The sequence below is a fragment of the Lacerta agilis genome, chromosome 13 (assembly GCF_009819535.1).
Source record: "Lacerta agilis isolate rLacAgi1 chromosome 13, rLacAgi1.pri, whole genome shotgun sequence".
In the NCBI taxonomy this organism is placed as follows: domain Eukaryota; kingdom Metazoa; phylum Chordata; class Lepidosauria; order Squamata; family Lacertidae; genus Lacerta; species Lacerta agilis.
The window spans coordinates 28,978,727-29,003,113 of record NC_046324.1 but is presented as its reverse complement, the minus strand read 5'-3'; the positions used below and the strand labels follow the sequence as shown (position 1 = coordinate 29,003,113).

The 24,387-nt window shown below is 47.5% G+C and overlaps 1 protein-coding gene across 1 annotated transcript in view; it reads left to right on the top strand.

The window, feature by feature from the left end:
• RAB26 (RAB26, member RAS oncogene family) overlaps nt 1-24,387 on the top strand; it is a 118,484-nt gene that overhangs the window by 83,497 nt on the left and 10,600 nt on the right. The window contains exons 3-5 of the mRNA XM_033167278.1: nt 7,096-7,137; nt 9,188-9,254; nt 14,422-14,474. Coding sequence (XP_033023169.1) covers nt 7,096-7,137; nt 9,188-9,254; nt 14,422-14,474 — 162 coding nt within the window. The remainder of the gene's footprint in view (nt 1-7,095; nt 7,138-9,187; nt 9,255-14,421; nt 14,475-24,387) is intronic.

Genomic DNA, 24,387 nt, shown 5'->3' with positions numbered 1-24,387 from the left:
AAATCCACGGAGGGGTATAAGCCGTGCTGTCGACACGGGTAATGAACTTGAGGCCTTTCTTTTTTCTGCAAAGCAAACTCATTTATTCCTTGCATTGAGTGAGGCGCCAGATTGGATTGCAGGTCGTAATTGATGGACGGTCAGAGGCAGCCTGGTGAGGATTGTCTGAGATGCCAATATCCATTCCAGTGCAGATTCCGATAAAGCCCGATGCATAAAGATGGTTGTGCTTAATAAAGGGGGGGACGGACAGCATTTGATCTTGCTGCCACTTGCTAAGCTGCTAATGGAGGCAAGAGCTGGTTAAATGATTTTTTTGATAAAGGGCCCAGCCCTTTCATAGGAGCAAAATGGATATGGGGTTGGAAAACAGACTAGTGACCAGGGCTCTGGGGGTGATGTGAAGAGCCAGCGTAGTGTAGTGGTTAGAGCATCAGACTAGATCCTAGGAGACCAGGGTTCGAATCCCCACTCAGCCATGAAGCTCAGTGGGTGACCTTGGGCCAATTAGCCTAGCCTACCTCACAGGGCTGTTGTGAGCATAAAATGGAGGAAGAGATCTATCTTGGGCTCTTTGAGGAAAGGTGGGATATAATTGTAATAAATAACAAAGTGAGGTTATTTACAATATAGTATCTTAGCTGTTCTGACTTTTCTTTAAAAACATGTTTTTTTGATCCAGATTATTGATCTCCCTGTGGGATTCTTATGGCATATATGTGCTAAATGTTTAATCCAGTTTTCAACCCCTTTTCAACCAAGAGTTCTTAGCAGGAATGTAAGAAGGCACTGTTTTGTTGATCTGTTCTGTATTCGGTAAACGCTGCAATGTTTCTGTTCCATTGCAGTCCGCCTTCCACTCAAACATCGTAACTTACATAACTAAGTAAGTTGCTATGTAAGTTACATTGTAATTACCTAATTCCATCCCATTCATTTCAGGGCAGAGAAAGGCTATGCAAATGAGGGGGAAATGTAATCAATTACATTTGCAGACTGAAACTGACAGTAACAGTGAAAACATACTTGCTGGATTGATTGATTTCCATACTAGATGTGGGACAAATAAATGAACGTGGGCAAATTTTGCTCTCATTTCCCGTTTCATTGGATATCACTGACATTCCTAATTCTTAGGCACCCTGGTGCTGTGACAGGACCAAGGGCCTCTAATGAAGAGGTCCTGGCATCCTCAGAAAACTCCGATTCCTGTAGTAACTTGAGGAACCTACAGCATTGAAACCTGTTTTGCAACCGGTTTAAGATAGTTTGTGCTGCCATTGTCATTTGAGCAAAGGACTACGGCTCCCATCAGTCGCAGCCTGCACATCCGTGGCGGCGGCAGTGTGTGTGTGGGGTGTTTGGCAAAGGGAGTGGCATTTTTAATGAATACACAGGCATTCAGGGAGTTAGTTCTAGGCATACAGGGTAGGAAGGTTGAAACAATGGTGCCTTTTGAGGAAATGAGAGAGTTTGGGACGGTGGATCCTGCTGGAACCAGGAAATCAAAGCTTGCAAGCATGGATGTGTCATGATAAAACAAGGCTGTGTGTGTGTTGGATTTGAAGGGCAGATCAATGAGGCTGTGCTGACTGGCAAGCTGGTTTGGGGTTTAAGGAGGCCACCATGAAACCAGCTCAAAATCCTGGACGAAAGTAACCCAATACTGTATCAAGAGAAGCTGAATTCTGCAGCTCTGTGAATTATGGGGGGAAACCCCCAATACTGTATCAATAGAAGCTGAATTCTGCAGCTCTGTGAACTATGGGGGGGGGGGAAACAGAATCCTTGTCCTGGTTCCAATATATCCTTCATAGCCTCTCCACACCCAGACCCGACTTCTGAGAGTTTATCAAGCTGCTAGGGAAACATTAGCACCAGAAACTAGATTTTCTGAGAAGGGTAGGAGGAGCAGAGATACTTGCGCAGCTGAGCTCTTTGATGGCTTTTTGGAGTTTGCGCATGGGACGTTACGGCTTCTGTCTCGCGCCTGATGTGCTCACTGCTGGTGCGTGCCTCTCCCCTTCTTCCTCCCCGTTAGATCTCTTCAGCGTACCCAGCCCCTGCATGGGGAAGGTTAGCGCTTTGCTTTTTTGAAGCTGGCTGCCTCTTCGCTCCGCTCTCTCTGGGATGGCGGCTTTGGAGCACAAGATGAGAGCTTTGTAGCTCTCGTTCTGGAAGTTCCTGCCTCGCGGAGTCTCGGTCAAAGCCGATGCAAAGATTTAATCTTCCTAAAGCAATGATGCTCGCATGGGGAAGGGGCCCTTGATCTGTCGGTTGTTGCTAGATTCACAGAAGGGCTAGAAGCTGACGTGATGGAGGTGGCAGGCAGGCAGGCAGCCCAGTTTTGCTACCAAAAATCTGTACTGAGTCCGAGGTCCAGTTCTTGGCATTTCCAGGTAGGGCTAGGAAAGACCCCTATTTGAAACCCAGCAGCAGAGCCGCCTTTAGTCAGTGCAGACAATGCTGAGCTAGATGGACCAGTGGCCTGACTCAGTACTAGGCAGCTTCCTATGCTCCTGTTTCAGTCAGCTGAATAACAAAACCATGAGGACTAGAATCTTAGCTGAGTGGTAGAGCGTCTGCTTTGCAAGCAAACCATCCCAAGTTCAATCCTCAGAATCTCCAAATAAGACTGGGGATATCCCTTGTCTGAATGTATGAGAGTAACCACTACCAGTGGTGTTTTTGCCTGACCTGTTTCCTGTAATTGTGTGCTAATCTTCCAGCAAGAACAGCTGATATCCCCTTTTAATGCCTATTGTTCCAAGCTTTTAATCTTGCTTCACAGTCGATTTTATTGCCTAGTAAACTCTGTAAATGCTGGAGGGAAGCTGGGAACATACATAATGTTTCTTGGATGATAAATGACCGGATTATCAATACAAAATCGAAAATTCTTTCTAGTAGCACCTTAGAGACCAACTGAGTTTGTTCCTGGTATGAGCTTTCGTGTGCATGCACACTTCTTCAGATACCCTCCTTTATTTTCTTCTGTTTGGAGTACAGAACGCTGATCAGATGTTTGAGCAGCTTCTTGGAGAGAGTGTGGCACAGTTTCTTGGAATGTTCAGTGGGATAAGTTGATTGCAGGGGGTTCTTAATTCTAAGACCCTTGGGTAGGATGTCCAGGTTTTTGCATTTGGTTAGAAAGGAGATGTCTGTCTGTATCTGTGCCAGTTTCTTTGTGAGATTTATGGACTTCCATTTCATGCGGCTCAATGTGGTGCCTTCCATAGTTCCAGTTACAGGTGGGTAGCCGTGTTGGTCTGCCATAGTCAAAACAAAATCGAAAATTCTTTCTAGTAGCACCTTAGAGACCAACTGAGTTTGTTCCTGGTATGAGCTTTTGGTATCTGAAGAAGTGTGCATGCACACGAAAGCTCATACCAGGAACAAACTCAGTTGGTCTCTAAGGTGCTACTAGAAAGAATTTTCGATTTTGTTTTGACTATGGCAGACCAACACGGCTACCCACCTGTAACTCGGATTATCAATGTTTAGAAAATGCAAAATGCAGCCAGCCCCCCCCCAAAGGGGGAAACCTTGTCTTCCATGAGATGTGGGACTCAATCCCACAGGAGGCAGTGATGGCTCCCAACCTAGAGGGCTTTAAAAGAGGAGGAAGGTGGCAAGCTGCCCCCACCCCATGGTCAGAGGCAACAATGCTTCTGAATCCGTTGGAAATTGCAGGAGAGGAGAGTGATCTTGTCATAGCTGTCAAGTTTCGATTTTGAAAATAAGGGATCAGCAGTCTCACCTATCCCGGGGACAGTCACATGTCAGCGGTGGGCGGAGCCAGAAGCAAAAGTGGGCGGAGCAGCAATGTAAACTCCAAGCAGGCTCGGAGTGGAGCAAAGAGGAGGGCAGCCATGTGCTCCGCGCAATGGAGCCCCATCATCTTCTTGTCTGATCCCATCAAAACAGGACAGGAAGCAGCAGCTGCTCAAAGGCAGCCAGGCTCCGCCTGCCAGCTAACCCTATTGGCCGGCTGAGGGGCTCGGCGGCAACGGATAGGGGCTGGTGCAGGGGGAGGAATACACCCCCCTGTAAGCACGGGAAATGGCTCCCACTTGCTTTGAGGGCTGAGGCTTTTCTCTCCAAGTAGGCGAGGTCTTCCCACCCAGACCCTGGCCAGCAGGGGAGGAGCTGCTTCCATTAAAAACAGGAAATTTAAGGGAAATAAAAAATAAGGGAGAGCAGCGGGAAACTGCTTGAAATAAGGGAGAATCCCGGGGGAAACGGGATACTCGACAGCACTGGATCTTGTACTCAAATCCCACTTGCTGGTTTCCAACAGGCATCTGGTTTGCCACTGTGGGAATAGGAAATAGGATTCTGGACTGGATAGACCACTGGCCTGATCCAGCAGGCCCTTCTTAGGATCTTAACATTCCATAGTCCCAGGAAAAACCCCATTCCTGCTGGAATCTGCTGCCCAGGGCTGGCTGTAGCATATTGTTGCAACTGCAAGCACCCCAGTCTCTAGATATTCAGAGGCGCCTGTGCTTTCCCAAGGCTCGGTTTCCTTGGAATGAAGGCCACTGGAGGCTGTGGTGTCTTTAGGGTATATGGTTTTACTTACATATATATACAACCTTATCATAGGATGGAGGGACTCACAGCATTTGCACCCTGACAAATCTTGCTTCACTGTCTGATTTCCAGGGAGATCCTCTAGCACAGAGTCAGACAGGCCTCTGTGTCTCCAGCTTCCAATGTCCTATTGTTCTCCCTCCCAGGATAACATGGCATACAGTCAAGCAAGGTGGGAAAAGGACCACCCCTTTGTCTCCATGGCAACAGATGCTTTAAGATGCTGGTGATGGGTACTTAGCTGAACAGCGAAGGCTCTTGACAAAGGAAGGAGCTTGACAGGTTCAGCATGTTTCCTCTTAAACATTGCAACGGCACAGATATAGGATCACATGCCTGGAAGGGACCCATGGTTATCATTCAGACTGACTCCCAAACCTATAACAATGTTTTTCCCCATGCCAGCCCAAGTGACTTGGCTATTCCTGCTAATTTAGCTCCTTGCCCAAGCCCCTGTTGTTTGGGGACTGGGTTTTGGATCTGGCACAAAGTAAAGGTAGGTGGGCCCCTGCCAATGGGTGCTGTGGTGACCAGACATGGCTTCCTGTTACGTGCTTGTGGAGTGAAAAGGAAGTGTGTTTCCCCACCCACCACCAACATGCAACGGCATTCATCCATTGCATAAGAAGGAAGGAGATGGGTAGAAGAAATCTCAGCTCATCCTAGGTATTCCAGAGGGAGCTTGAAGCTGGAGGACAAGTAACCCCATGCCCTAAAACAAGGGTACCCACTATGGTGTTCTCTGGGTGCCAACTCCCATCAGCCCCAGCCAGCATGGGCAACAATCACCATCATGGTACCCTACATTGGTGAACCAAGGCTCAGGTCCCTGTTTGCCCTGGTAGCCCCGAACCATTTTCTGTAGGTCAACCTGCAGGTTTGCTGTCCAGTTCAAATGGACATGTAATGGTTTTGCATGGTGAGGTTCAGGGACTGTAAGAAGCAGAGCTGTTACCATTTGTTTCTCTGTATGCTCTGAAAACACCCTGATTCACTCTCATTTCTCTGCATCCACTTACCAAGTGTGACGTGTCCCATCTTCCCGACGGGGAAGGATGGTGGTAGAGCATCTGCATTGCATGCAGAAGGTTGTAGGTTCAATTCCCCCTGGCTTCCTTCCTGAAACTCTAGAGAGCCACTGATCAGGGTAGACAAGTGGTCTGACTCAATATAATACAAAACAGGGATTATTTAGCCGTGGTTCCTGCATTGCAGGGGGCTGGGCTACATAACCCTTGGAGTCCCTTCCAACTCTATGATTGTATGATTTCTATCTTTCTATGATCCCTTTGCAGATATGCACACCCTTTAACATTGGCCTTTGTTCTCTTGAGACTTTGACATGGCTTTGAATTAACTTCTAAGGCTGGCCTATCCCAGGAGGGAGACTTTGATGTCTGTAGTCTCTGCTCTCGCCTAGCAGGGGCGGATTGTTTGCAAAGAGTTTGCTGTGTCAGCCTTTGCATTTGTTGGCAAAGTGTTGCAAGGAGCATGGTGAATGCTTAAGTGTGCAAGAATTGGGGAGGTGGACAGGTGGGGAGGGGGCTCTGGTGGGTCCCAGCTGGGTTTAAAGTTCAACATCTGCCAACAATGTTAGCTAGTGCCCAATACTTCAGTGCTGAATTACTACAAGGGACCATTTGTGGGGGTTCCCTTGAACTTGATCCAGAAGCTATAGCTGGTGCAGAGAGATCTTTGCTCAGAGATCTGCATTGATGGCCGATTTGGTACTGGGCCAAGTTCAAGGTGTTACTGTTAGCATGTAAAGCCCTTAACAACTTGGGACCAGTTTACTTGCGAGATCGCCTTACCCAATAAATGCCCACTCGGCTGCTTTGAACTGTAGAACTGGCATTGCTACAGGTGCCGCATAACGCCCATTCTGGATTTGTAAGAAATTGCTATTTTAGTGTGGCAGCACCTGCACTTTGGAACTCCCTGCCTGTTGATAACAGGCAGGTGTCTTCACTGCACTCTTTTCAGCACCTGCTAAAACTTTTTTTTTGTTTAGGCAAGCCTACCTAGATGTTTAGAAAGTTGGATGTGAGTTTTAATCTTTTTTAAAAAAAAGCTTTGAGGGCTTTTAAAAAACAACTGTCAAGCAGTATATAAATTGTATGAGATTTAAAAATAAATAAATTGGGACCAGCAGCAGGCAGGGAGCCCACCAGAAAGTGGTACCAGGGCCAATGACAGTCAGAATCAGAGCTCATGAATTTTTGTCTCCCTCCACCTTCCTGTTGAGTTCTACAAGGGCAACACTGAGATGGAGGAAGAGGAGGAAGGTGGCAAGCTGTCCCCACCCCTAGGCAAGGAAGGCAAGCAGGTGTGGGTTGGCTGTAGACAGACTGAAATTGGTGGGACAGTGCCCTGTTCACCCTAGGTGACTAGCCTCCACTGGGCATCAGAAGTATTTGTAATCCAGCTTCGTAGGTTATTTGGCTGGCCCAAACCTGATTTCGATGCATTAATTCACTTCTTTCCCCTCCTCTCTTCCAGAATAAAGTCTTGAATGTGGATGGCGTAAAAGTGAAGTTGCAGGTAAGGCAAACTGTGTCGGTTCTGAGCTCAGAGTGCTTCTGATATGTTTAGGGGGGTGGTGCCAGGATAACTCTTTCCATGAGCAAAGCCCTTGTCATGTGTTGGGCTCCCAGCAAAATAACTGTTAAATAGTGGGATTTAATGGAATAATGCTCTAGCTCTGAGTGTGAAGAGAGGTGAAAGTATTGTAGTGATTTTTTAAATTTGTTTTATCTTTCTGTAAACTGCTTTGAGGGTCCTCCCTCACCCCCCACCCCAGTAAAGCAGCATGTAAATTTTATGAAATACAAAATAAAAAGAACAGCCTGATGGCTCAGACCAGCAGCCCATCTAGTCCAGCCTCCTGTTCTCAAAGCAGCCACCCAGATGCCCCAATGGGAAACACACAAACAGCACCACCCTCAGCAGAAGAGCACATTCCCTTCCTGCTGTTTCCAGCAACTGGTTTTTAGAAATAGCAGACTGTGGATGTAAAACATAGCTATCATTGCTAGTAGAAATGGTCCTCAGCAGTCACATGCTCTTTATTATGACTGGCTGCAGAAGAAAATGTATTTCCTTTATTTGCTGATGCTCATGTTATAATGCAGCCCCCTGAGGCATCAGGGTGCTGTGCTGTTAGAAGTCTTCCACTGCCTCCTTTCTCCTTCTGCTCACTCTTACTTGGATCCGTTCTAGAGACATTGAAAACCCACCAAGTCCTGCCACTTAGTCATGATCAGTTGGGGGTATACTGTCAGGAGACGGCTTACTCACAAGTAGGACCCTGGCAGAGACACATGCCCAACTGGCATGATCCCTCCTTCCTGGATGATCATTTGGGAGCTTCTGAAGCTTCTTCAGCCCAAACATCACTGCGACTGATGTGGGAAGTAGGATCCGCAGAGGTTTGCACAGCTTGCGTGACAGACCACAGCAACTCAGCATGTTGGCTAATCTACTTTATTTACATATAATACACACGGAGCTCTGGAACATGGCTCCCTCTCTCTCTAGCATCAGTCAGCAAAGAGAAAGAACAAAGGACAATAGTCCCACTTCAGGGAACACAGTAAGACAAACATCATGTATACGTCACATCCCATTCCTGTGGAATCAAAACACATACCCAGTCATGTGATAGACAATAAACCTATGACTGCAGACACGGGGAATGAACACAGCACCAACAGTTCCACAGGTAGCAATTTGTTGCCGCTTGTCTCCATCTTCAGAAGGGGCTTAGGGAATGTGCAAAATGGTGGGATTTTTTTTTAGTACTGATGGGACTGGTGGCATTGGCAATCCTCTCCCCGCACAACAGAGGAGATGGTTCACCCTGTGAAAATGCCTTTAGTCCATTAAAGGCAGATAAATCTAATTATGAGGGTGCCCTTCTGGCTGGTTGTCGGATGGATTTTCTCATTTAAGGATGCTGTTTGTCAAGTAAATGGGAACGGCTTCAGAATACCGCCAGGCTGAGGAATGGCACGGCCCATTTTGAAGAGGCATTACTCATGTCACCTTTTGCCTATAATTATCTTTATCAACATCTCTCTGCGGACTGAGAAAATTAATCATGTTTCAGATGGATGGGGCCCCTTCAGCTCCTTGTTAGGAAGGACACCTTCCAACAAGGGCGGGTGCGGGGGAGCTGCCTTGGTGATCGTGGAGAGAGGAGCTCGAATTCCTGCTTCTTTTCAGAAAGGACAACTTTAGATTTCTGTGCTCAACAATTTCCAAAACAGTGTGTCAAGGGCAGTTTGTAGTTTGAAGCCTGGGGAGACATCCTGGGGAGACGGAGGCACTGTGGGCAGGTGGTTCCCATAAAGGCAAGTCCATTAAAGGTCTGGACTCAGCCCTCAGAATTTTGGACACCCCAACAAACAAGGGGAAAAGGGGAAATGTCACTTCCTACCTGCCAGGTGCTTTCAGCAAGAGAAGAATGAATCCATCCTCTCTCCCCCCCCCCTTGACTGACTTGGGGCATTGACTTATGGGATGGAAGGAAGGAGATGATGTGTGTTACAAGTTGGCCTCTTGTGACTTCATTGATTGTTGCTATTTTCAGATCTGGGACACGGCTGGCCAGGAGAGGTTCCGCAGTGTCACACATGCCTATTACCGAGACGCCCATGGTAGGAACCTCTAAGCGTTTCTTGCTTTCTGATTGAAACTCAGTTTGAGTGGGACAAGTTAGAAGAGAGAAACTTTTGTCAGCTTGGGGCTCCATCCATTGGTCTTCCACTTTGATTTTCAGGTTGAATGCAGGGCAGAAGTATTTCTCCCAAACCTCCAAGTTATGAAAATGTTTGCCCTTTTTCAAGCCCACACATGACTATTGTTGTACCCCTGCTTGTGGTTTCAGCAACATTCTTCCATCCATCTATCTATTTACAAAATCCATTCTCCACCCCCCCAAAAAAAATAAACCAGGAGAGGAGCCATAGCTCAGTGCTAGAGCACCTGTGTTACTTGCAGAAGGTCCCAGGTTCAATCCCCAGTGGTATTTCCAGGTAGCGCTGGGAGAGATCCCTATTTGAAATCCTGGAGAGCGACTGCCAGTCAGTGTAGGCAGTACTGAGCTATATGAATCAATGGTCTGACTCAGTATAAGGCAGCTTCCTGCCCCCCAAAGCAGTAAATACAAGATGGCCCTTACCTTTTGCAGTTCCAATATGAAAGACACAGCACAAGAAGAAAATGGATTTCGGGGGGAGGAGGAAAACTGCAAATTTGGGTAGCAGTTCTTAGTTACAAGTTCTTCTAATGACCAGCTGGGACAGAAGTGTTTCAGGGAGAGGAGGAGCCCCAAAGTTGCTGGTCTTGAGCACAATGGACAAAGAGGGCTTCCAGCTCCCATCTCTGCCCTCCTACTTTCCTTAATACCACATCCTTGCTTCCATCACCTTTCACTGCTTCTTCAGTTTCCTAGTTTAGTGACATGGACTAGCCCAGCCAATAAGAGATCATGTAGTGAGCAGTGGAGGATGGCACAGAATTACAAAGTCAGCCAGGTTTGTAAATGCGAGCAGAGAGAGTCAGTGGAGAATGAAGGTGTTAGGTTTGAGCACGTTGAAAGGCATCCTTGGAAAACAGTTGAAAGGGACCTTTTGACATTCCTAAGATTGTATTTTAAAAGGAATGAGCCCTTTCGTCTCACCCCTTCTCACTTCTGAGCTTCTACAAGCTGTCAACTTCAGCCACTTCAATTGGTTCCCAGTGCTGGATTGGACTGAGGCCAGATTCTTTCTTCCTTTCTTCCTTTCGCTTTTCTCTGTTTTATTAAATTTATTTATTTGGTTTTTCAGATTAAGGTTTTACAATCACATATCCAACATACAACATAAAAACAAGATTCCAAAGAATCTCCTGGACTTCCCTCCTCCCCTTTGTGGGTCCTATTGTTAATCATTTCCTTTTATGATAATCCAAATCTTTTACATCTCCATTATGTACAAAATTCACCGTTATACTACAAATGTCATTCCAATCCTACTAACGATTTTAGCTGTTTACAATGGTTTTAAAGATAAATTATAAATTTTCCCCATTCCTTGTTAAAGTTTTCGTCTTCCTAATTTCTTATTCTTCCTGTCATTTTAGCCATTTCGGCATAATCCATCAACTTAATCTGCCATTCTTCTTTGGCAGGGTGGATTCAGGTCATATTCAAAGCATACAATGAAAATCCCTATTATACCACTTTAAAAAGGCACGGCTTCCCCCAAAGAATTATGGGAACTCTAGTTTGTTCGGGGTGCTAATAATTGCTAGAAGACCCCCAATTCCCCTCCTAGAGCAACAATTTCCAGAGCGGTTTAGCAACCTGTCCCCCCCCTCCCAGGGAATTCTGGGAACTTTAGCTCTGTAATTTACAACTCTTGAGCTCCTTAAAAGTCTCCTCATGAGTGGGGCCAATTATAGAGACCATGTGAAAATGACTTTAAAAAGTCTTTCGCCAGATATCTTTCCTGGTTTGATTTGAAAACTTTTTTTGTTTGAATCCTGTCATCACAGCCTATCCCTAACACAGAGTTGGGGAGTTTTCAGCCTGCAAAAGGCAAGAGAAAAAGGGATGTCACTCATTTCCTGCAGATCAAGGAGCTAAATAGTGGGATATTTGGGGGGCATGGGGTGGAAGTGTGTGCTTTGGATTGATCCGACCCAGTTTTTTGGAGCTAGGCTCTGCCTTTCCTTGCATGCTTTGAACTTGCACAGAATTCCAAACGGGGAAAGCGACAGCATGAAAAGCCCCCTTAGCCTTGTCAAGGGCTGCCAGCAGATGCTGCTTCCTCTTCAGATTGCTGCTCTCCCAGCCCTCTAAAGTCAGGCAGCCCGCCCCATGAAGTGCCTTGAAGTCTCTGCCTAGCTCATTAGCAAGGGGGAAACTTTCACACTGTAAGCCTTCAAAGGAAGCCTTCAAAGGTCTGCAGGAAACAGAGGTTTTTGTTTCTTAATGGGGGGGGGGGGAAGTGCACAGAACAAGGAAGGTGGGGCAAATTAGTGTCCTACTCCAGATTAAGTGGGTTGCTTCCCACTTCCCTCTGGCTGAACAGGCAATGTCACGACCCCAGCAGCAAGCAGGATACTGAGTTGGAGGCAACAGTGTCCTCGGTCAGCTTCCTGGGTCTGAGCCTGATGTATCGTAGTTTTCTGAGTGTTGGACTAGGGCCTAGGAGGCCAGGGTTCAAATCCCAGCTCAGCCATGAAACCTATTGGTTTACCTTGGGCTAGTCACAGTCTCGCAGCCTAACCTACCTCACAGGGTTGTTGTGAGGGAGAGAACCGTGTGTGTGTCACCTTGAGCTCCTTGGAGGAAAGGCAGGATAGGAATGTGATAAATCGTCATCATCAGATGACCACTGAACTTGAGGCTGGCAGCAGCAGGCCACTGAACCAGCTGCCATGGAAACCAGGCCCATAGAACTATGGCCAAGATCAGGGGGTCCCCAAACTAAGGCCCGGGGGCCAGATGCGGCCCAATCGCCACCTAAATGTGGCCCGTGGACGGTCTGGGAATCAGCGTGTTTTTACATGAGTAGAATGTGTCCTTTTATTTAAAATGCATCTCTGGGTTATTTGTGGGGCATAGGAATTCATTCATATTTTTTTTCAAAATATAATCCGGCCCCCCACAAGGTCTGAGGGACAGTGGACCGGCCCCCTGCTGAAAAAGTTTGCTGACCCCTGGCTAAGATCCTTTCCCCTGGCACAGTGTGCCTCTGGCAGTACTTCACCAGCAGCGCAGGCTTGTGCACCACCAGTTGGGAGGTCAGGAGGAGGTCCTGCCTTTAGGCCAGAGAGCTGACCCTTTAAGAGATTCCAGGAGGGGTGGGATAGAGGCAGAGGCTCAAAAGTGCTTCATTCACCTGCAGCCCCAGTCAGAGCAAGATGCTCTCAAGGATATCTCCCCGGGCCTACAACAAAAACTGTCTGCTTGCTTTCTGAGCTCCTTTGTGGAACCAGGGCGGGGCAGGTGAGGTGCAACTGTTCCTCCCTCCTGCCACCCACACACTCTCCACCCAGTAGAAAGAGCACCATGAGAGGAAAGCTGGCCAGGAGGTTATTTTGCAATCCCAAACAGCTGACAGAAGCTGGAGTCAGGCGTAGGTCAGCAATAAAACCATAAAGCACCTGATGTCAGTGAAGTGAACTCGTTATTCAAAGAAGCAAAACAGCTCAGGCCTAGTGGTCACAGCACCCCTCCCCAGTCTTGATCAAAAGAGGCAGTTGCGAGGACTGAAGGTCCCTGCCTTCCCATCGCTCTCTAAGGTTCTTCCTCAGCAGCCTAAGGCTCCGTCGTCTTGTCTCTCTTTGCTCTTCCCTCTTCATTCCTCTGCAGGTTCTAGGAGACCAGGGGGAGGGGAGCTGGTCGCAGCAGCAGGGGGAGACTCCCTGGCTTCTTCAGCAGCTTGCCTCATCTCTGTCTCATGGCCCACTTCCTCTCCTGCCATAGCATCTTCTTGCTCACTAAACCCCGTTGCCCCTTCTCCTTCCGACACTTCCTCCTCCTCCCAGTCTGCCCTATCTTCTCCCTCTGACGACTCATTGTCCCACCACTAATGGCCCTGAGCCTTCTTCCCCTGGGGGTTCCCTTGGGGGTTCCCCTGCTGGTGCCTCCCACCACTCCTCTGCAATTCAGCCAGTCCATGACACCAGCTCTGCCAAAATGGGACACCCAAGAAGGCATTGGGACAGCTCCAGAAATCCTTGCAGCAGTCCCACCTGTGTGTGTCCAGAGCCCCTTTTGATTGCAGCTGCTTTGCTGATACTGCTAGACATGGGAGCCCCCCCCCCGACACCCGGCCTACTAGTCTTCCAAAGCTGAGGGGTCAGAGGGCAAGGGCTGTGCATGTGTGGAGGCCTCTCCGTGCCAGTTTCCACTCGCCAACCAAAGCGTTGCCCGTGAATTAAAGACCACAGGAAGCAGGCCAGCCGGGACTCAGCTGTTTCCCAAACGCTTGTTGTTAAAACTTCAGTAGTAAAAAATTTAGAGCTCTCTCTGAGAATCAGTTAGTGGTTTCTCAAGTGGAAAGGGAGCTCGTTAAGTGAAAGTGATTAAAATGCTGATGAGAAGGAAAAATGCAGAAGCAGGAAGAGAGAATTTCTCACCACGGGGACCCTGGAGGTATGAGGAGCTGGGGTGGCTCTGGGTTGCACTCACTCAAACCACAGAATCATAGAATTGGAAGGGACCTCCAAGGGTCAACTAGTCCAACCCCCTGCAATCACAGCTCAAAAACCCCTGATGGATGGCCAGCCAGCCTCTGTTTAAATATCTCCAGTGAAGCTGAGACCACAAAATCCACAGGCTAGATTTTGCATTTGTTGTGTGGCAGAGAGGTATGTGTCTATGTGCTTTGTACCTGCACCACGGGGGTCCATAAACCACCGTATTATTTGAACAGAATCCAATTTTCCCACTCCCCAAAACACCCTCCTTTTCAGTGGCATCCTGTATTCTTTATGACATTTCCTACACTGTAAGGACACATTCCAGTTAGACTGGGAGGCGGGTTCAGAATGTGACTGGTTAGAGGGGTGGACTGGAGAGTGGGCGGATGTCTGGGCAGAGTCCCGAGGGCCATAAAGAGAGCCCTGATTCAGCCCTGGCCAAAAGGTCCCCCACCCCAAATGTACTGTCCTATGTAAAATCCAAGGCATGCATTGCAGGGACATGGACTAGACGACCCTTTGGTCCCCTTCCCGCTCTATAGTTTTGTGGTTCTAATCTGCGGCGTTTGATTAGTGGGCTGACCTGTGCCTTGCCTTCTCTCCTTGTCCCTTGGTCTTCCTCTTCAGCTTTGCTGCTGCTCTATGACGTCACTAACAGAGCCTCCTTCGACAACATCCAGGTAAGTCTTGACAATGGTTGCTGGTGTCCAGGGGTGCAAGAATTCTGGTGCCTTTTCCGGTTGTTCCACGATGCCGAAAAGTTTGGTCCTGGCAAAGTGGGCTGCTGAACAGGGCAGGGAGCAGCTTGTTAATCCTCCCAGCCACCATGACACTGAACCACCGCCCCACCGCAACGCCCTTCTTCCTACCCTAAAGACCCAAACTGCAGCTGCTCAGTGAAGGAAGACTTCTCCAGAATGCAGCACAACTCCTGCACCTCTCCGTTAAACACCGCCTGGAGCAGCATTTCCCAAACTTTATCGGGTCACCGTCCCCTTGGTCCAGTAAACTCATCCCCTGTGCCCCCTACCCTATAAAAAAGCATTCAGAACAATGGTTTGCACGACTCACTAAGGAAGATAGTAACACGATAAAATTCAAAGCTGTAACAATTAATTACTCATTGATTCCAAATCCAATTAAAACTAATCGGTTCAACAGAATTAAGGAACTTGATCTCCCGTGATGCATTGCAGGGAGTTGGATAAGATGATCCTTGAGGTTCCTTCCAACTCTACAATTCTATAGTTCTATGCCAGTTTTTCAAAGTCTGGTAATTATTTACACCTCCAGCACCAGGTTGGACAAAGGCTGCTGCAGTTTAAATTGGTCTCTGGTAGCCCTCGCTTTGTCTGAGCCCTTGAAGGGGGCCTGATCTTCCAACAGTTCAAACCAATCGTCTCAGGCAACTTCTGATATTTTCAGTATTAGGAGAAAAATGGCCGTGTGCGGAATTATTTAGCTCGCAGGACTAAGGAGCTTGGGAGGATACCAATTATAATGGCAGTAGTAAGTTTAAAAGGCCACAGTATTGAATTTGGATGAGGAAATTACATTTCTGGGAGGTTGACTTTCCCCTCTGGGGCCTTTTCCCTCAGATACGGCAGGTTTAAATTGAAATGGTGTCCTTTGTCTTTTGCGTGTGATTGCGGGGGGCGGAGGCAAACTCTGTTGTGGTCAGAATCTCATAATTTAGTTGGCGGCAAAATATTTTGCTCCTGAGGTTTCATTCCGTCTCATCTTTTCCTGCCCTCTTTTTGGGGGTCCTCCTTTTTAATTGGGAGCATTTTTGTGGGGCAGTGGGCCTATGCCTTCTTGTTTCAGCCCCCTTCCCCAAACCAGTGTGCAGCTGCATCCAGCCCACAACTGAAACTAGCTTCCAGTGTGTCACCTTCTTCTTTTTCTCGGGAGGGACCTGGGCCCATTTCTGAAGCTGATCAGAGGTTTGAGCTCTCCATGGGCAGGTTGGAATCTGGTCTTGGGGCACAGCAACACTGGTCCCACAACTAAGGAAGACAAATCTGGCATTTCCTTGTGCGGATTCTCTGGCACAGTGCAGAGTCTCTGCCACTCTAATGTTAGATCTTTGTCCAAGAGACTTGCCGCGTTCTCTCCTTGCTCAAATACAAATAAAGAACGAGACATTTGGCAGTTTAAATGGGTGTTTTCCCTGCTTTGGCAGTAAAGTTTAACGTCTGCACCCACCCCGCCCTCTCAGTTTGTTGGTAGTTTCTTGCCTTTCCTGTCCACGCCTGGGAGGGCCAACATAGCTCCCACACCTGTGTTTCTTCATTATTCAGTTACACCTGTGTGTGGAGAGGGAAGAGGTTGTTGCTAGTGGATGAAGCAATCAAATGTTCTGTCTCCACCATCGGAGGCAGCATGCTGGGGAATGCACCCCTTCTCATTGCTAGCCACTGTCAGAACAAGATGCTGGACTAGATGGGCCCCCTTTGGCCTTTCTAAGTTCTTATATATAGCGTTTAGTTCAGTTTAAAAAACAACAACTGGTTTTTAAAGTGTTTTCTGTTCGTTTTATAAAAGGAAGGGTCAGTGGACATAAAAAGGGCCTGTTGGATCTAGTCTAGCACCCTGTTCTCACAGTGACCAACCAGATACCTGCAGGAAACCTGCAAGCAGGATTCGAGCCCAAGACTCCTCTCCTCTCCTGCGGTTTTCAGCAACTGGTATTCAGAAGCATTGCTGCCTCCAACTGTGGAGGCAGGGCATCGCCCTCGCTAGCCCTCTCCTCCATGAATTTGTTCAATCCTCTTTTAACGCCATGCAGGCTGGTGGCCAGTGTTTTTTCTAGTCAGAGCACAGTTCCGGCATCTCTGAGGTGGGCACCATTGTGGGATGAAACCCACCCCCCGTGCACGCTTCTTGTCTTTATGTACTTCTGAGAAGCCCAAAACAAACATTTCAAGTCATAACGGAAGCTGACCAGCATGTGCGAGTCTACACTTTGGTAGATGTATGACTCCACCTAGCTCGTAGCTGTGATTGGTCAAGCTATGGGGCAAGGTCCATTCATATTTCCTTTTCTTCAATCCATCTCACATGTAGCAGTGACAGGCTTTAAGCTTTCCAGCTAGGCCTCTACCATTGCACGTACGAGGGCCCTTCCGAGCTGCCCATGCCATCCACCTCAATCTAAGAGAATGAGAGAAGCAGGGGTGCATTTATTTGACCTGCACCAAAACCAGGGCGACCCCCCAAACCAGCTAGCGAGACAGCTTGCCGTAGTTTTTAGCACCTCGGCAGACAGTGCCCGGCAACTTACTGTGACAACTGCACGGTGAATCCCGGCACCTATTTTTCTTGGAAGAAAGCACTGCTGGTGGCAATCGCTGCCTCCTAGGGGAGCAAGTTCCATAGTTTAACTATGAACAAATGCAACACCAAATGAGAAAAGGGGAGCACCTGCTTCTGCACAGATGCAACGCTGATAACTGAACCAGCAAACGTTGGGTGGTATGTTTTGCTGCCTGTCCAAGCTGGGCTCAGCCTATTCCCAAAGGACTCCTCCGTGACTTCTTTTTACGTGCTTCATCTTCCTTTGCCCTCAGATAAGCATCGTTCCACTGACTAAACACACCAGATACGTTATTGATTGATTTGTTTTTAATGCATAAATTTGTCCCTGGACCATGTTGGTAGAGTTTTTGTGTCACAAAAGTTATACCTATAGCATGCAAGTAGTCATTTGTTCTGAGATGGAGAGCCCCTCAAGAAAGCTTAGAAGAAGAGGGGCTTCGCCTCCTCCCCCCTTTTTAAATCAAGGAATCCTTTCAAAACGGAAAGTCGTGCCAGAGCGCTGCCAAATTTGGACTTGGAGTCCAGCCGAAGAAGCAGTTCCAATTGTTGTGGTTGGCATCCGTCTGTCTCAAGAGACCATTGAGTGTGCTTCCAAGGATGAAGTGATGCCACTGCGTTAGCCGCTCTGAAGTGGCCTCCCCCGGGGCACAAGCCAGGGTAGTGTGCATGGAGGTCCTGGGTTGCCCAGATGACAAGACCCCCCCTTTTGGGCTTGCTGATGTGGTCCAAAGGAAAGCAGAGCAATATGTTTGGCACCAGCTTTGGTGCAGGAGTTGCCGGAAGCAGGCGTACAAAGCGTCATCCCAACTGGCTTAGGGACTCCACTCCAGATTTGTGTAGGGCTTACTCCTTAGCCCTTTCTTCTCCCAAATCTCTCTGAATGCCAGCCGGTGAGAATCCCAAGTAAGGAGAGCGCTGTGGTACTCAAGTCCTCCTTGTGGGCTTCCCAGGGGCGTCCAATTGGGCAGTGGGATGCTAGACTAGATGGGCCATTGGCCTGATCCAGCAGGCTCTTCTTAAAATCTTTACCAGGATTTTGGCAACGAATTGTGGTTAAGTGTCACATCTCCACTGGAATTACAGTATATCTGTACTTGGGATAACAGTATTTTTTTCCATGCCTTCATGTTATTCTGATAAACCTGGAAAGCTAACAGGGGAGGTTTTGAGACTACTGCTTCTGGAGAAGGAAGGTGAGCTGCCTTTTATTAATCTGCTACAAGGATATATCTGACACTACCAATATCATGAAGATTAAGTGCCTGGATATACAGCTTCGAAAGAGTTTCCGGGATAAATTGGCTGAAACATGGATTCCCCCCCCCCTTTTATCTAGCAACCTCAGAGCTGTTCTGACACTCCAGGCAGTGTTGAGAGTCAGGATGCTGCTAAGTCTGCCTTTTAGCCTACATTGTGCTGCTTCTGCATGCCGTTAACGTGATGGAGAAAACGAAAAAGCTTAGAAGCCCTGTTTCCACCGAATGTACATTGCACAGTCTAGGGGCGCTTCTAGGCACAGCTCTGCTGCTTGGAGGCCCAGGTAGCTTCAGGGGCTAAAAGTGCCTTTTGCCTGCTGTGCCTGGTATGACAGTCTCGGCTATTCCTCGATCAGGGGAGCTTGAGCACTGTAGTCCAGGCGCTGGTGACTTCAGGGCTGGATTACTGCAATGTGGGGCTTCCCTTGTGCTTGATCCAGAAACTGCAGTTAGTGCAGGATGCTGCAGTACAACTGCTGACAGGAGTGAGACCCTGCCATCAAGTGACACCACTGCTCAGAGATCTGCACTGGTTGCCCATATATTACACGGCCAAATTCAAGGTGTAACCATGGGTATATAAAGCCCACAATAGCTTGGGACCAGTTTACCCCATATGTCCCCGCTCGGCCGCTTTAATCTGTGGAATGGCATTGTGACAGGTGCCAGTTAATATACTTGTAAAAAAAAAAATAAGTATTTTTGTTTGGCAGCACACACCCTTTGGAACTCCCTGCCTGTTGACACCAGGAAGGTACATTTACTCTCCTCTTTAAAGCACCTCCTAAAAGCATTTTTGTTCAATCAAGCTAATGCAGATGTGTAGAAATTAATCTGTTTTTAGCTTAAATGTTTATTTTAATTATATTACCACCTGATATTAACTTTGCATTTTATTAACAATTTTAATGTTTTAAACTTTTTTTGTAAACTGCTTAGAGGTTCTGTTAACAATCAAGCAGTGTATACATTTTATATTAAGCTAGGTGTTGCTTTTTTTAAAGAATCCTTTTTATTTTATTTTTACCCAAGATGGGAATGTAAACAAGGCAGTTTCCAGTGTTCTGTTTAACTCAACCCTTTATTGAGAACCACAGGGACTGGAATATTGCATTATTTTTAGGAGCAGAAACCATAGGTGATTAGCAGAGCCATTGTTTTGCATGTAGATGGTGCCAGGTTCGGTCCCCAGTGGCATTTCCAGGTAGGAGTGGGAATGATCCTTGTCTGCAACCTCAGAGTGCTACTGCCAGTCAGTGCAGGCAATGCTGAGCTAGATGGACTCATGGTCTCCCTCAGTATAAGGCAGCTTCCAGTATTCTAACTCACAGCAGCAGGCACTGATCAGACCCAGACCACCTACAGTAAGGTGGTAGCTTCATGGGTCTTCAGACCATCTCCTGGAACCCCTTTTGCTGTGTTGAAAAGTGCATTTGCCCCTCCTTGACCCACATCATTTCAGGGGATTGGACTAGATGACCCTCGGGTCACCCTTCCAACTCGACAATTCCGTGAATCTATGATCTTCCCCCATCCACAGGAAAAGCTCTGCTGGAAGTACCATGATACGTGGCTCCTCCATCTCCACCTTCTCCCCCCACCCCAAATGCATCCAATTAACAAGAGCGCTTTGCCAGACTAATACATTTGGGATGACTGATACTGGAGGCAAGCTTCATGGACATCCCTTGATCTCTGAGCCCAGGCACCACTCCTCTGCTGTCACATTGAAGCGGTTTAAATTGAGCGACATGGGTTCTTCTGCCCAAGGCAAATTCCACATTGGGGATCATTAGGAAAGGGATCGAAAACAAAAGTGCTGCTATCGCAGTGCTGTCCTACCAAACGATGGCGATGCCACATTTGGAATTCTGTGTTCAGTTCTAGTTGCTTCATCTAAAAAAAAAAAAAGTGGGGAGATATTGTAGAGCTCGAAAGGGGGCAGTAAAGGGCACCCCAAATGATCAAGGGGCAGGTGTGACTCTCCTGCGAGGACAGGCTGCAACCTTGGGGGGCTTTTTATCTTAGAAGAAAATTGAGTGAGGGGAAGACATGATAAAGGCACCTAAGATGATGCTTGGGGTGTGGAGGAAGTGGATGGAGAAGTTTCACTTCTCTCATAATTCTTGATCAAAGAGGATAGGAGATTTGGGACAGACAAAAGGAAATACTTCTTCACACAAATGCACAGTTAAACTATGGAACTCGCTCCCCAAAGAGTTGGGGATGGCCACCAACTTGGATGGCTATAAAAGAGGATGGGGCAAATCCAGGGAGGGAGAGCCCCCCCTTTTCTTTCACACAGCTGGTGCAATGGGCATAAGAACATAAGAACAATGCTGCCTCTGACCATGAAGGCAGAGCATAGCCATCCTGGCTAGCAGCCATGGATAGCCTTCCCCTCCTCATCATGAATTTGTCCAATTCTCTTTTAAAGCCATCTAGGTTGGTGGTCATTGCTGCCTCCTGCAGGAGAGAGTTCCATGGTTTAACTAAAACAAAATATAAAATCAAAAAATCCTTCCAGTAGCACCTTAGAGACCAACTAAGTTTGTGCTGCTGGAAGGATTTTTTGATTTTTGATTTTATATTTTGTTTTGACTATGGCAGACCAACATGGCTACCTACCTGTAAATAGTTTAACAATGCACTGCATGAAGAAATTTCTTCTTCTGTCTTCCCTGAATCTTCATTCAGCTTTGTTGGATGTCCTTGAGTTCTCCCTTTGATCTATTGCACTGTCCCACCCTGGCCTTATGCAGGCATCCTTACTTTCCTTCCTGATCTTCTGTTGCAGCGCATCTTGTGTCCCGCCAACATCAGAGATATGTGTGTGTTGCATTAGAGGTGTTTTCCATGGCTGTCCCCAGGATTTGCAACACCCTCTTTTGGGGGAGGGCCCATCCATCTACTTAATGGCCTTGCACCGCTAAGCAAAGACTATTTCTCTATGACGATTATTTAGACAGGCTTTCAGGCTGTTGCATTGATTGTGTCTTTCTGCTTTGCTTGATGGCACTGGTTTGAGTCCAGACGCTCCTGCTTTTTTCTTTATGTGCTCATGTTATACCTCTTGGTGCCGTTTTTAGATGCTGCTTTTGCTGTTTTAGGGTTGTATATTTTGCAGCTTTCACCGAGCTTCAGGGGCATGGTGCAGAAGGCAAGGTATAAATCTGGATAAATAAGTAAACAAAGAAGCTCTGTTGCCTCTGGAAAGTGGAATCCGAGCATATTTTGGCACATGCCGCGCAGCAGACGGGCAGCAGAAGGTTGCTTTTGATGTATCAACTGTGTACCTCAGGGCCAAGCAATTAGGAAACTTTATTAAACCTTTTTTTTTCTCCCACGCAAAAAACCAGCAGGCAAAGCATGATGACTTTACACAGCGAGGAGCAGAGGCTGCCAGGCGTTGCCTCCTCATTTCCTCTGTGTAATAATGACTTTAATTAGGGGCATTAGTAGCATTTGCAATTTAATTCCAATGGAAAATCCTACAAGATGGGGAGCAATTATTGGCTCAACTGTTGCTTGTTCTCACTTTATTTCCCTCCCCATTTCCTCAAAGATGGAACATATTTTAAGAAGAGAAGGAGGAGAAATGTGTGTTGTTGGAACATGTCTCCAGGGCACAGAAGACAAAAGGGTCACCCAGGACAGGGAGAGTGGAGTCTGAAAAGCAAAACAACCTTGCCATCCCATCCCACAGTCTGCCAAGTGACAGGGAGAAAACACTGGAGCTACACACATCCAAAACATTTCCAGAGCTATGCTATGTTGACTACAGTCCTTTTACAGACCCAGTGTGTTGTAGTGGTTACAGTGTTGGACTAGGACCTGGTAAACCAGGGTTCAAATCCCCACTTGGCCATGAATGAGGCTCCCTGGGTGACCCTGGGCCAGTCACCACCTCTCAGCCTAGCCTACCTCCCAAGGTTGTTGTTGGGGTGAAATGAGGAAGGGGGAAACAGAGCTCCTTGGAGAAAAGGGGGCAGGGTTATAAATGCAGGAAGTAAATAGCTAGTAGGAACTCTGAGTCACAGGGCGCTGTCAAGCTCTCCCTGCTTTTCAGGAAGCTTCTCTCCATAGTTTGCCTTCCAAGAAACACTTGTATTTTGTAGAGCTGAAATAGGGGCAGCCTTTCCAGCCCGAGGGCCACATCCCCTTCAGGACAGGCTTCTAAGAGCCATATGCCCGTGGTGGGCATGGTCAGAGGAAACAGTTGCCCAACACATGTAAATCTTACCTTTGCAGAGGAGACTGGTTTCTACACGCACAGTCTCTCGCAAATACCTCTTTATGCAAGGAAGTAAAACATATTACAGCCAGGCTAAAAACACTTGGGTGTGGAGAGTTTTTAGAGGTCTGGAACAACAACAACAACAACAACAACAACAACAACAACAACAACAACAACAACAACAACAACTTATTATTATTTATACCCCGCCCATCTAGTTGGGGTTCCCCGTGGAAGGCCATGTTTTGCCCTGAGCTTCTCCACCCCTGTTGTAGAGACTTCTGGGGGCATATTGTAAGCCTATATGGGCTGCCCCATGGCCCACGGGACACAGCTCCACCACCCCAAAGAGCAGGATGTTTGTGGACAACCTCCAGTAAAATCTGTTATTTTTAAATACCAATCCTGTTTTAGGATACGCACTCAAGTTCTCGTGGGGCAACAGGGCTTCACTGATGCTCTAAATCAGGAGCAGGCCACCTGCAGCCCTTCATGTGTTACTGGAGGACACTTCCCATTGGTTCCTTGTCCTTTAAAGAGGATTAGAGAAATTCATTAGCTATTAGTGGCTACTAACACTGATATTTGACCTCCCTCCCTGTTGGAGGAAGGATGTTTCTGAATGCCAGTTGCTGGAAACCACAGGAGGTGAGAGGGCTCTGGGCTCAGGTCCTGCTTACGGTTTTTCCACAGGGGCATCTGGTTGGCCACTGTGAGAACAGGATGTTGGACTAGAAGGGCCACTGGCCTGATCCAGCAGGCTCTTACTGGGTTCGCATGCTCGCGTGCTCTGGTCCTGCTTGTGGGCTTTTCAGAGGCATCTGGTTGGCTGCTCTGAAAGCAGGAAGTAGGACTCAGTGGGCCGCTGGCCTGATCCAGCAGGCTTTTCTTGGCTTCTTATCCTTGTCCTGGAGGAGCAGTTCATCTGGCTGTTTTCTAAAACACAGCAGCAGGAAGGTCCATGGCAGCCTGACGAGAGCAGGAGAAGCACAAACCCTGCATGCAACTCTGTGAGGCCCTTTGCAGTTGCACTTGGAGCAGATGAGAAAACTGAACTAACCCCACCGGGAGCAACACAATGACACACTCCCGAGGAGAGCACATTAACTCTTTTAAAGAGCTCTGCCACCTGAGGTCTGTAGGCATCTTCCATTTAAGCTAGGAGATTAATTAACAATGACTGGGCTGCAGGCAGGGAAACTTCCATCTTCAAGTAATTGCTGCACTGCAGGAATGGTACGCTTACAAAACGGTCACAGCATCTTTCTCCAACCCAGTGCCTTCTAGATGTTTTGGACTATATGTCTGTTATCATCCCCAGCTTCCACCAGGCTCAGCATCATAGAGTTGTGCTGGGCACGCATGATGGAAAACATTATTCCCTTCCACTCCCTGCTCAGGCCTCAAAATCATCAAATGGAACCAGGTTGGTTTAACCGTGGCCTGATGATGATCAGCTTATGGTGACATGGAAGCAGGGTTTTTCACTGGTGGCAGCAGCGTTGTGGAATTCCATCCACGCCGAAATATGAGAGGGCCCATCAGCATTGGCATTCCGCCGGCTCTTGAAGAAATACCGGTTTATGCAGCTGCTTTCCCTGAGCTTGAACCTCCTGATCTGATTGCTTTAATTGCTCTTTAAACTGTTGTTTTACAGCCACATTTCAATGAAAAGGATAATTGTGGATGGTTGAATGTTTTGATGGAATTGGTTTTTATTGTGTACTTTGATGGTGAGAGGATCTTATACTTGTAAATTGTTTAGAAGCCATTTTGGCCTGT